General features: G+C 42.7%; 1 protein-coding gene across 4 annotated transcripts in view; it reads left to right on the top strand.

Annotated features, from left to right (window-relative positions):
- Positions 1-534: 534 nt before the first annotated feature.
- LOC6545059 (protein bric-a-brac 1) overlaps positions 535-14257 on the top strand; it is a 69443-nt gene continuing 55720 nt past the window's right edge. For all 4 annotated transcript variants that reach the window (XM_015158078.2, XM_026977655.1, XM_001971043.3 and 1 more), the window contains exon 1: positions 535-2528. In XM_015158078.2, the coding sequence (XP_015013564.1) occupies positions 987-2528 (1542 nt within the window). In that variant the 5' untranslated portion in view covers positions 535-986. The remainder of the gene's footprint in view (positions 2529-14257) is intronic.

Here is a 14257-nt window from a genome sequence, read left to right as displayed (position 1 = left end):
GCAAAAGCCGATGCCGATTTTGAGCTCGAGGAGAGCCAAAACGCAGCGCAGGAGCAAAGGAATGCGGTGCCGTTAGCCGGCGTTTTTTGGCGCCTACAGCTCGCCGTTTTCAGCCATTTTCAACGGGCTCGCCTCTGCTTCGGTCGTTGTCTCTGCCGTCGGTTCTCAGCCAAGCCGCGCTGCCTCCGTCGCATTTTCCTTTCGCAGCGCCGGCAGAGCAGTTCGCGAACTATTCGCAACTTCGTCGCGAACTCAGTCGCAGCCTGAGAGCAACAACTACAAAGCAGTAGCAGTAGCAGTTGCTGCTGATGTTGCTGTTGCTGTTGCTGTGCTGCCGCTTCTGCTGTTGCCGTTGCTGCAACATCAACGTTGCCCCTCAACGGCCCTCAGCTTTCCACGGGCACAGGCACAGCTACAGGCACAGTCACAGCCACAGCCACACATCCATACATCCACTTCGTCGTGGGCCATCGTCGTCGTCGTGTGTTAAGTTTGTTTTGAGTTTTTCCGTATCAAAATGTGCAAAACGATTTCAGTCTAATTCAGACGCTCGTGCTGAGAAGACTTTTGGCCCTGTTTGTTGGCCAATACAGCCATAGAACACTGAAACCGAAACAGAAACACAAACGGACGCTACTGAAGGCACACACTGAACACTGGACACGACGACGAGAACCGAATCGAACTGAAAGAACGAGGCGGGCTAATTGCCAAATGGCCACGTAGTGCGCGTAACGTAACGAATACGTTAAAACACCCATACACACACGCCCAAACACACGCACACATAGACAAGCACGCACACAGATACTCACATGTACATGCCCACTCTCAGTTGAGCGTCGTAATTGTCGCGGATTTTTCGAATGCCTTCCTAAACGCTATGTGAGGAGCGAGTCGCGTAACGATTAACGATCGCGCAACGCTTACGATCGCCGGTGATCAACGATCAGCGATCCAACGATCAACGATCAGCTGTAGACAAAATGGCGTCGACGCAGGCGGAAACGAATGTCGGATTGGCGCCCGAGCAGGGACCAGTGGCTCAGAGGCAGCGCAAAGGGCCGGGATCGGGCGCAGGCTCGCCCAAAAGTAACAGGAGCTCGCCCACTCAGCAGGAGGAGAAGTGTACGAAAGGCGAGGATCGCACCTCGCCCACTGGCGGGGCCAAGGAGGAGGACAAGGAGAGTCAAGGTCATGCTGGAGCCGGCGGGGCAGGATCTTCGCCCGTGAGCTCGCCACAGGGCAGGAGTTCTTCGGTGGCCTCGCCCAGTTCCACCTCCCAGCAATTCTGCCTGCGCTGGAACAACTATCAGACCAACCTGACCACCATCTTCGACCAGCTGCTGCAGAACGAGTGCTTCGTGGACGTGACCTTGGCCTGCGATGGTCGCTCCATGAAGGCCCACAAGATGGTCCTGTCCGCCTGCTCGCCCTACTTCCAAACGCTTCTGGCCGAGACGCCCTGCCAGCATCCCATTGTGATCATGAGGGACGTGAGCTGGTCCGACCTCAAGGCCATTGTGGAGTTCATGTACCGCGGCGAGATCAATGTGAGTCAGGACCAGATAGGTCCTCTGCTCCGGATAGCTGAGATGTTGAAAGTGCGCGGTCTGGCGGATGTGACCCACATGGAGGCGGCCTCGGCAGCCGCGGCTGCCGCCTCGTCGGAGAGAATGCCCTCCTCCCCCAAGGAGAGTACGTCAACTTCCAGGACTGAACAGGAGAGAGAGCGGGAGGCCGAGGAGCTTCTGGCCTTCATGCAGCCCGAGAAGAAGCTACGCACTTCGGACTGGGATCCCGCCGAACTGAGGCTTTCCCCACTGGAGCGCCAGCAGGGCAGGAATGTGAGAAAGCGCCGCTGGCCCTCGGCGGACACCATATTCAATCCACCCGCACCACCCAGCCCGCTGAGCAGCCTGATAGCCGCCGAAAGGATGGAGCTGGAGCAAAAGGAAAGGGAGAGACAGAGGGACTGCTCGCTGATGACACCCCCACCCAAGCCACCACTGAGCAGTGCCTCCGCAGTGGGAGCCACGAGGCGCTTGGAGACCGCCCTCCACGCCCTGGACATGCCTTCGCCGGCTTCCACGCCAGGACCGCTTTCCCGATCCAGACCCCACTCGCAGAGCCCCCAGCAGCAGCAGCAGGCACAGCAGCAGGGACAGCTTCCTTTGCCGCTGCCGCTGCATCCGCACCACCACGCATCACCCGCCCCACATCCCTCCCAGACCGCCGGAGCCGCCCACCATCCGCCATCGCCCGCTGGAGACTCCCGTTTTCCCCTCGGACCCGCTGCCGCCATGGCCGCTGCCATGGAACTGAGTGGCCTGGGACCTGGTCCGCCCACTGAGCCACGCCTTCCGCCTCCGCCGCCGCACCACCATGGCGGTGGTGGAGTGGGTGGCGGTGGAGTGGGGGGAGGAGGAGGAGCTGCAGGCGGAGTGGGTTCGGGCGGCGGATCCTCGCTCGCCGATGACTTGGAGATCAAGCCTGGGATCGCCGAAATGATCCGAGAGGAAGAAAGGGTGAGTGAATCCAAGACCCTAAGAGACATCTATCTATTTACTGCATTCCTTTAAGATACTTTTAATACTTAAGTTTTCGATTGGTAAATGAGTCATACAAAATGTTGTGAACAAATTTTCCAAGTTAATACATGTGCCAGTTAAGAGAGTTATCTCTTGAATTCTGCAAATTCAATTCTACGAAGAGCGCGACTGAGAGAGAGCGGTAGAGCTCTCTTCTGCTGCTGCCGCGCCGCCGCTGCGCTGTTGCAGCGCTGCTTCCGTCTATATCTCTCTCCCATTCATTATCCGATCTTTTGCCTCGGTTTGTTTTGATTCACGATTCGCGCGCCTTTCGGCGATCTTCAATCTTCGGCTGCGAATTCTGCCGGCGGCTCTTCGCCTCGTGCCCCGTGACGTCACAGCGCGGAATGCGGAGCTCCGGTGGCCCCCGCTCTTCGGAACTCCCCCACCCCGCCACCAGAGTGCCCATTGCCCGGAATGATTGACAGCATTCACGTGCTCCACGTTCCATGTTCCACGACCATTGTTTGCTCTCCTCGGGCGCTCCTTCTTCACGCGGAGATTTGCTCCACATATTTAGCCCTTCTCATTCGCAGGTCAGATCCCCCGATTCTTTGGGTTCTCGGGGAGCAGCCACCGGAACGCCTCGGTGACCAAGAGGTGATTGAAATTCCTGTGGCCTGCGGTTGATTTCGATCTATGGAGCATTTTGTGACTTGTTGTGGTTCCCTGAGTGTGCTTCAATTAGGGCAGCGACGACATAGCTCTGCACCGAAAAAAGAGTGGGGTAAAATCAATAGGTTGCACATTCGAAAATTGATGGGTTCAATATTTGGATTTTCAATGTAATTTTCTGTTCATGAGAATGAGTCTTGAACTAACTACAATGTACTTTAACATACATTGAGATACAATATTAAAGATTGTTCCTTTTCTACTTCCTATTTACTTATTCCGAAGATTCGAACATTATATTTCAATAAATTTTCGAAAAATATTGTGCCTCAGTATTTACGACTGCTAAATAAGCCCACATTTTTTGCCAGCTTAGCCCAACGACCGGTTCGAGTTGGACTGCGACTGCATTAGCACCGTGCTCACCGCAGAATTCGCACTTTAATAAAATTTTGTATTTATTTATCCAATAGACGTCGACGACGTTCACTCAAGAGCCCCGATCTCTGGCAATGGAGCTCCATTCAGAGGCCCATGCAGCCGATGAGTTGCCCGGTCCGGGATCAATCGGAATGCGCTGTTTGTTTGTCCGGGCGCAGAGGAGATGCCAAGGCGACTCCTTATTCTGGCCGGTTCTTGGCCAAGTTCCATGTTCCGTGCTCCATGTTCCGTGTTTATTGTCGCTTTCGAGTGCATTAATCAAATAGCCAGCTATACACACATGTGCATGTGCATTAGCCTGCTCATGTGCTCAATTTTTGAAGTCGTCTGTCTGTCTGTCTGTCTATCTGTCCGTCTTTCTGTCTGTTTGCCTCCGATCGCCGCTGCGTTAGCTCGTTAGCGTCTCTTTTCAATAAATATTTTGTTTTTATGCTTTTTTAAATATTTTCCCAACTGACCGTTTGCTTTGCTTTTTATGTGCTTAGAAATTCTTTGGAAAATGCATCTGCATCTGAATCCGAATCCGAGTCCGCCGCTGCATCTGTATCTGCATCTTTGTTTGTTTGCCTGGGTATTAGTGTTGCCGACCGTGTTTATGCTTTCCCGCTGTTTGCCTTTCCGATTGTTCTCCCCATTTCCCAACGTTTATTCACACATTTCATTTATTATTAAAAATTGATGCATTTTTCGTAGCTTCGCGGCTATCGCATCCAGTCAACGCCACATATGCACACAAAAAAAATGTAGAAACCCGTGTTACATCGGCATATAAAATGAGTAATAACTTCTGCTGAGCCACCGAACATTAGGTCGTGAAAATATAACTCCACCACGTACCGCACCTGAAAATATCCAAGATCAGCATCATCATTTAGGTACATACGTACATATATGCACTTCTCCACGTGTAAGAATCAAATATTGACGGGCTGCATCCTCGGCCCGCGCGATTCACCAGCTTCTTTAATATTTATAATTCCTTCCATTTATATTTATATTTATATGTTTGTGTGAATGCACCTCGACTTATGCCTCCTTTCCTCCTGTCCCTTCCATAAGCAGATAAAGCCGATAAGTGTCAGTCGTCTTGGTCCAGGGGTCTCAGTTCTGGATGTCTGGATGTCTGGATGGCTGGGCCCCTTGGTTTCTGGTGATTAATTGCACTTTTATTTGTCTGCCTTCGCCTTTGTTAAAAATCATTTTTTCTCCTTTACGCATTTTTTGTTCTTCGGCTTTCATATTTTATTGCCAGCGCATTTAGATTGTGTGTGCGAGTGAGCATCATTAGAGGTTGTATATTATTATTGGTTTCCTCTCCGGCTTCTCGATCAGTTCACTGAACTTTTTGCAGATCGTGGGCGCAGAGGAAGTTTTTATTAGGCCCCATAAGAAGAATGGAAATCAGCCAAAGGGGAAGTACTGTTCTTTCTAGAGAGTGATTTCAATCAGCTATGGAGATTGGTTATATTATTCTGGAAATGAAATCAACATTTTAGGAAATGTTAGAAGCAGGCTTGGACATTTTCCAACTGCGGCGAACAATTGAGACATATTCCGCTACTGATTGTAATCGATCCCACATCCCGCAGCCTTCCTTTCGATTTCCTCGCCACTTTCCCACTCAATTAGTCCGCAGATGAGGGCCAAACCGCAGGGAGAAAGGCCAGGGAATCCGCAGGGAAAAGGAGAAAGGGAGAAAGAGGGACAGAGTCTGCGAGAATCTCACACTCATGATTAGCGTGTGTCGCTACCTTTTGCAGCAGGCAAAAACTGCAGCCGGGCAGCCAGAAAAAACGATGCAGACAAATTACCGAGGGACGGGGTGTGGGGATGGGAGGGGAGGGGAAATGCTAAACGTGCCACATTCGAGCTACTTGAACAAAACCCGGGAAAAGGTGAGGAACCGGCAAAGAGGAGCGAGTGGCGTGCATAAAAATGGCAAAAGATGCACAGCTCGAAAAAGGAATCTCGCATCTCGAGAAGGAAGCCAACAAGCCACTTAACCCAATCGACAAAAGTCATTACACTCGTCACTCTTTCGAGCGGAGCGGAGCAGACCTCACAGCTTCCGCTGTGCAGCGCAGTATCTGGGAGATACTTTTGTGTTCCTCGGATTCCGATTCCCGCGGCTAGCTTCGGGGGTTGCATTATATAAAATAATATAAATAATACAATTTATTACGTGGCCCGGCGTGTTAGGATCTCATTGTTTCCATTTCCAACCTACATCCCCAGCTGCATCTGTTGCATCTATCGCATCTATCGCATCCCGAGCATTTTGTATTTTCTTTTGTATACAACATCTTCGGGAAAGTAAATAAATAAAATAAAAATGAAGAAATATATGTATGTATGTGCGGTATATGTGCGGCGCAGCCAAACAACCCGAAAGCCAAAGAATACAAAAGAAGCGAATGCCCACCCCAGCCGAGAAATAAAAGCAAAAATAAATTGTATAATCCGCTTTGATGTATCGCCTTCTGTTTTATATTATTCAGTCATATTTTATATATGCGCACCGAGACGATCCCCAAACGATCCCCACATGGAGAATACACAACTGCGGCCATTCAAGTACTCCCCAAGTAGTTTTTACAGCATCTTACACATAAAGATGCAAAGCAGACATACAGATACAAATTTGGATTCGGATTCATATTCGGCCCTGGTCGATTTAGTTTAAATGCCTGGCATAAACATTTAATTAAATACGAAAAGGCCATAACAGAGCGATTTGAATGTTTATATTTTCAAATACTTGGCGGAAAATTTTCATTTTTATGGCTAAGCCAAATAAATCGTATACGATGTGGAAATGGAAATGGGAAATGGGATTGCGGCAACAGCTGCACAAGTAATTCGTTGATTAATCTATAAAAATAAATTTGTATCTATGGACTGGCTGTGTAGCCGAGCAGCTAAGTATCTGAGTAACTGAGTATCTGAGTATCTGAGTATCTTGTAGCGGGCCTCCTCTTGGGCCTTTTCTAATCGGATTTAGTTGACCGGCCTCATTTATTTTATTTATTTTTATGCCCGTAATGCGGCATAAATAATTTATGCTGATAAATAACCCCAAATGCCCCCCTCTGAGGCATCGTCGTAAAGCAAAACAACTCACACCGATGGCAGGAAACGAGAAATAGGAGCGGGCCGCCTTTTCAATCTCGTGTATCCTTCTAAAAATATTTATTTATTTATTTCCCAACTCACACACACCACACACACACACTCGCGCACACAGCGAGCCTCGCAGAGGTCTGCCCACATTTATTTGTAACCCTGTATAAATTTATTATATTGCATTAGTTGTAAGTCAGGCCCAGACTGCGCTGAAACTGAAATACATCTGGGGAACTTGGAGTTGTGGCCTGCTGAGTGTCTTACTCCTGCTCCCCGCTTTTCCAGCGTTTCTCGGTCTTTGATGTGCGTGGGCCTGGCGGAGGGGAAATGGAGGGGAGGTGGCAGGTGGAGGTGGAGCAAGAGGTGATAGCACTGGGAAAGGTGCGTGAAAAAACTTATTATAAATTACCGTATAAAATATAACAAAGTTGCTCTCCTCCGCAGAGATACATTCTTGATGGAGTGTGGCAGAGAAGAAGGTGCGGTTAGGATTAGCGAGTGGAATGAAGCTGTTACACAGCGAGAAACTTAGCTCGTTTCAATCAGACGAGTGTTAAAAAAAACATTACCATATATGAGCATTAGAGAGAGGGGCGCATCTTTCCATCGACCAAATCTTCATAGATCTAACTGCAATTGAAATGAATCACATAGTTTATGCCAGTGTACTTACACTGCGAGTCAGCGAAAAGGACCTGCATGGCAAAGAGCAAAGGGAAAATGGTTAGGGCGCAAGGAGTTGTAAGTGCATGAGTGATGGAGCAGACCATCGAATTAGCGAGAGCAGGAGATCGCCTCTAATTGATGTGGGGCATGCACGACTCCACTTCCTATAAGCCATAATGGAAATGCAGGCTCTCAATCAATTATTGATGAGCCCGGATTAGATCCCGCCCGGGTGTGAATGTCGTAATCCCGCTGCCATTTTTCCTTTTTGCATTTTAAATATACATATGTATGTGGGAAAAGAAGCGGGCCGCACCCAGCTCTTTCAGCGAACACAAAGGGCAAATCTCGAGGAGTTCTTAAAAGGCATATCCGCCTGGAAAGGAGAAGGGGGTTGGGGGCAGGAGGATAAACTCGAGTTCCCTGGCAACAAACTAAAGACAAATATTTACAATGAGCGGCCGATTAATCAAACGCACAGCCAGCCAACAGCCAACACAAAAAAGTATTAAATAAATAAATAAATGGCAGATCGGCTTCATCAGCAGTTGCCGTTGAAGGAGGCGAAATATCATGTGTATCTGGAAGATACAAGTTTGTCTTGGCTTTTGTCTTTGTGCAAGACCGCCTCTTACCCCTCTCCTCCCGCCTGCCTGCCCCTCGCGCCCCCTCGCAATTTATATCGAACGAAAATAAATTAATTAAAAATGCAGTCGAGCGGACAGAGATACAGATACATATACATATTTTTTGTTGTTTGCTTTTGTTTTGTAATTTATTAAAAGACGACCGAGTCAACGGCTGCAGCGGCAATTTTTATAATTGCATTTATTTATTTACAATAATTGCGCGGCTGGCTGGTTTATTTTCTCTTTTTTTTTTTATTTATTTATAGAGCACGCACGTGATTGTCATCAGAAATCGATTGAATTTCAAATTTTGACCCGTCATTGCAGCAGTACATCGATAAGATAGCGCACTGGGTACTGTATAGCAATTGAATAACCCAAGAAGTTGGCTGAAGAGCTCGGTTGCTTGGAGAAGGGGAAAACTGGAGAGAGTGAAGAGCGGGGGAGTTTCAGGTGTTGGCTTTGTCGATTAGCCCACTTAAAGCGGCTGAAAGATACTCGTATACTCGGATACTCCGGTACAGCGGCACTCAACCCCCAGATACGCAGATACTCAGATACTTGCGGTCGCCCTCGTCATCGGCATACTCGGCGTCATCATGCTCGAACCCAAACTCAAACAGCTGTTGTCGACGCTTTTGGCCATTGTGTCTGCTGTTTTGTATCTGCGGCTGAATGAGTGACGCGCCGTGAGTTTGCTGTTGTACGTTGTGTGTGCCAAAGTGTGCTTGTGGCGGGCCATAACCTGCCGCAACTCGAAAGCTCGCACCCAGCGGCAGAGCGGCTGAGAAAGGCCAAAAAGGCAGAATTCGACACTAGAATACACTCCCTGATGCACAAGGGGTAAAATTCTGATGGGGCTGAATAACTTGCTAGGGAAATATATATATTTCCGCACAGAACCCAAAAGTAGTTCGACTAATAGGATATATCAAATCCTAAGTCCTAAATCATCACTAAGAAATAACTCCTTAGATGCCATAAAATTGATAAGCAGTTTCTATCAAAGTGACTTGTAGAAATGTCATTATTATAAAGTAAATGTTAGAACTGGACAATGGCCATAAAACATGGTTTATTGATAGCACCGAAAGCACTAGTAATACTATAAAATAGCAAAACGTATAGAAATCAAATTCCTGATAAGATCTCCCTAAGACCCAATAGAAAAGAAAAATGACTTGGAGAAAAGTCAATTAGGCTGCGCTAAATGTTAAATTATTATGGATTACTGCCGACCATGATAAGCAATTTATGGTTATATTAAATATAAAGAGCTCATAAAAATGATTGCATTAATTTCGAAAACTGCTGTTGATCAGTATTTCGTGAGGCCCAAAAGTAAAGATAACTTATTAGGTCATTGGGATGGAAAGTTCTCTTTCATAATTAAAAGTCTAACCGACATAAGCTGAAAATTCTTGCTTACTTTGTAATCATATATATTTCATTTGGTATTCAACGCTAGCAGATGGACTCTGTTAGCCATAGAAATCCACCGAAATCGAGGAAATCAAAACTTGCACCGCCGTCGACTTTGACTTTGATGCGTTGGCCGCACGCTTCGCTCACACTCACACTCGCACTCACATTCACATTCACACATTGCGGACACCGAGATGCGAATCATATTCATTCGCACGCTCTACTAACAGCGGGGGGTGGGGTAATGGGGGCGATGGGGGCTGGGGTGGACATGGGGGGTGGTTGGGGGAAGTGAGTTGCGGCTGCGTGTTTTGAGCAAATCGCTCGCCACGTCGCTTTCATTCAATTAGATACATTTGTATCTTATGACATGTATTTTCACACCTAGTGCGCTTTCCTTAATTACTGCTGTATCGTCGAGATACTTTATGCCCCTGCCACAAAACTCGAAATCCACGGCTGCATTGTGCAATAAAAGTAAATGCGCTTCGGACTTTTATAACATTTAACAGTGTTCGCAGAGCATTTGGGTTTGTTATTTATGAGGGCAGAGAAGAAGGAGAAGACGACGTCGAAGAAACCGAGAAGAAGTTATAACCCCTCGCGTCGCTTTTGTGTGTGCGTGTGTACCTACGTTTAAATTTTTTATGAGTTCGTAATAAAGTTTCAACATTTTTCATCATTAAAATAAAATATAAAGCCGAAATTATATTTTATCGTCTTCGCATCATTCTTTTTCCTTAAATACACGGCGCGCACACACACACACTTGCCACGGCGAAGATACAAAGATACAAAGATATGAAGATACCCAGATACGGATACAAAGTTGAAGTTATGTGTAGCAGCGTCGCCGCCACGGCCATAATAATGAATATATATGGAGAGGGACAAGGAACCGCACTTTAAACGAAGACGGGGCTGCAGCCACGCCAAATACATATAATAAATAAAATAACAAAAAAGATGTGAATAAAATAAAAAGTGGTTAGCAGCAGCGAACTCAAGACGATGGCAAAAAAAATTCTTTAATTTAGACCGCGCCCCCCCTTGTACCCAACGAAAGTTAAGTAAAGTGAGTGAGCGAAAAGAAAGAAAAATAACAAGATAGAATGATATAGTCGAGTTCGCCGACTATCAGATACCCGTTACTCATCTAGTGCGAACAAGAAATTACAAAATTTTTTGGAATATCGGTAGAAATAGCGTACAAAAATTTAACAATTCACATTTTTGAATTTCTACAATATTATAACATCAGCAAAACTAAAAAAAAAATTCCAAATTTGAATGCAGATTTTTAGAGAATTGCTCCAGAAACATTTAGAGGTATGCCGCTTCAAAATCCGATTAAAATAAGTTGAGTTATAGGATCTGGAAGTTCAGTCTTTGGACATTTTTTATTTTTGTACAGTATCATAACATCAAAAAAATAGCAAAAATATTAAAAAAAAATAAATTTCCAAATTTGAATGCAGATTTTTAGAGAATTGCTCCAGAAACATTTAGAGGTATGCCACTTCAAAATCCGATTAAGATAAGTTGAGTTATGGTCTTTAGAACTCCACCACTGGGACATTTTTGCATTTCTGCAATATTATAACATCAGAAAATGGCAAAAAAGTTAATATAAAATAAACTTCTAAATTTGAATGCAGATTTTTAAAGAATTGCTCCAGAAACATTTAGAGGTATGTCACTTCAAAATCCGATTAAGATAAGTTGAGTTATGGACTTCAGAACTTCAGTCTTTGGGGCACTTTTGAATTTGTACAACATCATAACAACAAAAAAATGGCAAAAATATTAAAAAAAAATAAATTTCCAAATTTGAATGCAGATTTTTAGAGAATTGCTCCAGAAACATTTAGAGGTATGCCACTTCAAAATCCGATTAAGATAAGTTGAGTTATGGTCTTTAGAACTCCACCACTGGGACATTTTTGCATTTCTGCAATATTATAACATCAGATAATGGCAAACAAGTTAATATAAAATAAATTTCTAAATTTGAATGCAGATTTTTAAAGAATTGCTCCAGAAACATTTAGAGGTATGTCACTTCAAAATCCGATTAAGATAAGTTGAGTTATGGACTTTAGAACTTCAGCCTTGGGGCACTTTTGAATTTGTACAACATCATAACATCAAAAAAATGACAAAAATATTAAAAAAAAATAAATTTCCAAATTTGAATGCAGATTTTTAGAGAATTTCTCCAGAAACATTTAGAGGTATGCCACTTTAAAATCCGATTAATATAAGTTGAGTTATGGACTTTAGAACTTCAGCCTTGGGACACTTTTGAATTTGTACAACATCATAACATCAAAAAAATGGCAAAAATATTAAAAAAAAATAAATTTCCAAATTTGAATGCAGCTTTTTAGAGAATTGCTCCAGAAACATTTAGAGGTATGCCGCTTCAAAATCCGATTAAGATAAGTTGAGTTATGGACTTCAGAACTTCAGCCTTGGGACACTTTTGAATTTGTACAACATCATAGCATCAGAAAAAAGACAAAAATATTAAAAAAAAATAAATTTCCAAATTTGAATGCAGCTTTTTAGAGAATTTCTCCAGAAACATTTAGAGGTATGCCACTTCAAAATCCGATTAGGATAAGTTGAGTTATGGACTTCAGAACTTCAGTCTTTGGACATTTTTGCATTTCTACAATATTATAACATCAGAAAAATGACAAAAAAGTTAATATAAAATAAATTTCCAATTTTGAATGCAGATTCTTAGAGAATTGCTCCAGAAACATTTAGAGGTATGCCGCTTCAAAATCCGATTAAGATAAGTTGAGTTATGGACTTTAGAACTTCAGCCTTGGGGCACTTTTGAATTTGTACAACATCATAACATCAGAAAAATGACAAAAATATTAAAAAAAATAAATTTCCAAATTTGAATGCAGATTTTTAGAGAATTTCTCCAGAAACATTTAGAGGTATGCCACTTCAAAATCCGATTATTATAAGTTGAGTTATGCACTTTAGAATTTCAGTCTTTGGACAATTCTGAATTTGTACAACATCATAACACGAAAAAAATGGCAAAAATATTTAAAAAAAAATAAATTTCCAAATTTGAATGCAGATTCTTAGAGAATTGCTCCAGAAACATTTAGAGGTATGCCGCTTCAAAATCCGATTAAGATAAGTTGAGTTATGGACTTCAGAACTTCAGCCTTGGGACACTTTTGAATTTGTACAACATCATAACATCAGAAAAATGACAAAAATATTAAAAAAAAATAAATTTCCAAATTTGAATGCAGATTTTTAGAGAATTGCTCCAGAAACATTTAGAGGTATGCCGCTTCAAAATCCGATTAAGATAAGTTGAGTTATGGACTTCAGAACTTCAGCCTTGGGACACTTTTGAATTTGTACAACATCATAACATCAGAAAAATGACAAAAATATTAAAAAAAATAAATTTCCAAATTTGAATGCAGATTTTTAGAGAATTTCTCCAGAAACATTTAGAGGTATGCCACTTCAAAATCCGATTAGGATAAGTTGAGTTATGGACTTCAGAACTTCAGTCTTTGGACATTTTTGCATTTCTACAATATTATAACATCAGAAAAATGACAAAAAAGTTAATATAAAATAAATTTCCAAATTTGAATGCAGATTCTTAGAGAATTGCTCCAGAAACATTTAGAGGTATGCCGCTTCAAAATCCGATTAAGATAAGTTGAGTTATGGACTTTAGAACTTCAGCCTTGGGGCACTTTTGAATTTGTACAACATCATAACATCAGAAAAATGGCAAAAATATTAAAAAAAAAATAAATTTCCAAATTTGAATGCAGATTTTTAGAGAATTTCTCCAGAAACATTTAGAGGTATGCCACTTTAAAATCCGATTATTATAAGTTGAGTTATGGACTTTAGAATTTCAGTCTTTGGACAATTCTGAATTTGTACAACATCATAACACCAAAAAAATGGCAAAAATATTTCAAAAAAATAAATTTCCAAATTTAAATGCAGTTTTTTAGAGAATTGCTCCAGAATCATTTAGAGGTATGCCGCTTCAAAATCCGATTAAGATAAGTTGAGTTATGCACTTTAGAACTTCAGTCTTTGGACATTTTTGCATTTTTACAATATTATAACATCAGAAAAATGACAAAAAAGTTAATATAAAATAAATTTTCAAATTTGAATGCAGATTCTTAGAGAATTGCTCCAGAAACATTAAGAGGTATGCCGCTTCAAAATTCGATTAAGATAAGTTGAGTTATGGACTTCAGAACTTCAGCCTTGGGACACTTTTGAATTTGTACAACATCATAACATCAGAAAAATGACAAAAATATTAAAAAAAAATAAATTTCCAAATTTGAATAGATTTTTAGAGAATTTCTCCAGAAACATTTAGAGGTATGCAACTTCAAAATCCGATTAGTATAAGTTGAGTTATGGACTTCAGAACTTCAGTCTTTGGACATTTTTGCATTTCTACAATATTATAACATCAGAAAAATGACAAAAAAGTTAATATAAAATAAATTTCCAAATTTGAATGCAGATTCTTAGAGAATTGCTCCAGAAACATTTAGAGATATGCCGCTTCAAAATCCGATTAAGATAAGTTGAGTTATGGACTTTAGAACTTCAGCCTTGGGGCACTTTTGAATTTGTACAACATCATAACATCAGAAAAATGACAAAAATGTTAAAAAAAAATAAATTTCCAAATTTGAATGCAGCTTTTTAGAGAATTGCTCCAGAAACATTTAGAGG

This window comes from Drosophila erecta, unplaced genomic scaffold (genome assembly GCF_003286155.1).
Source record: "Drosophila erecta strain 14021-0224.00,06,07 unplaced genomic scaffold, DereRS2 tig00000021-arrow-pilon, whole genome shotgun sequence".
NCBI classification, from domain to species: Eukaryota; Metazoa; Arthropoda; class Insecta; order Diptera; family Drosophilidae; genus Drosophila; species Drosophila erecta.
This window is presented reverse-complemented; position numbering and strand designations above follow the sequence as displayed.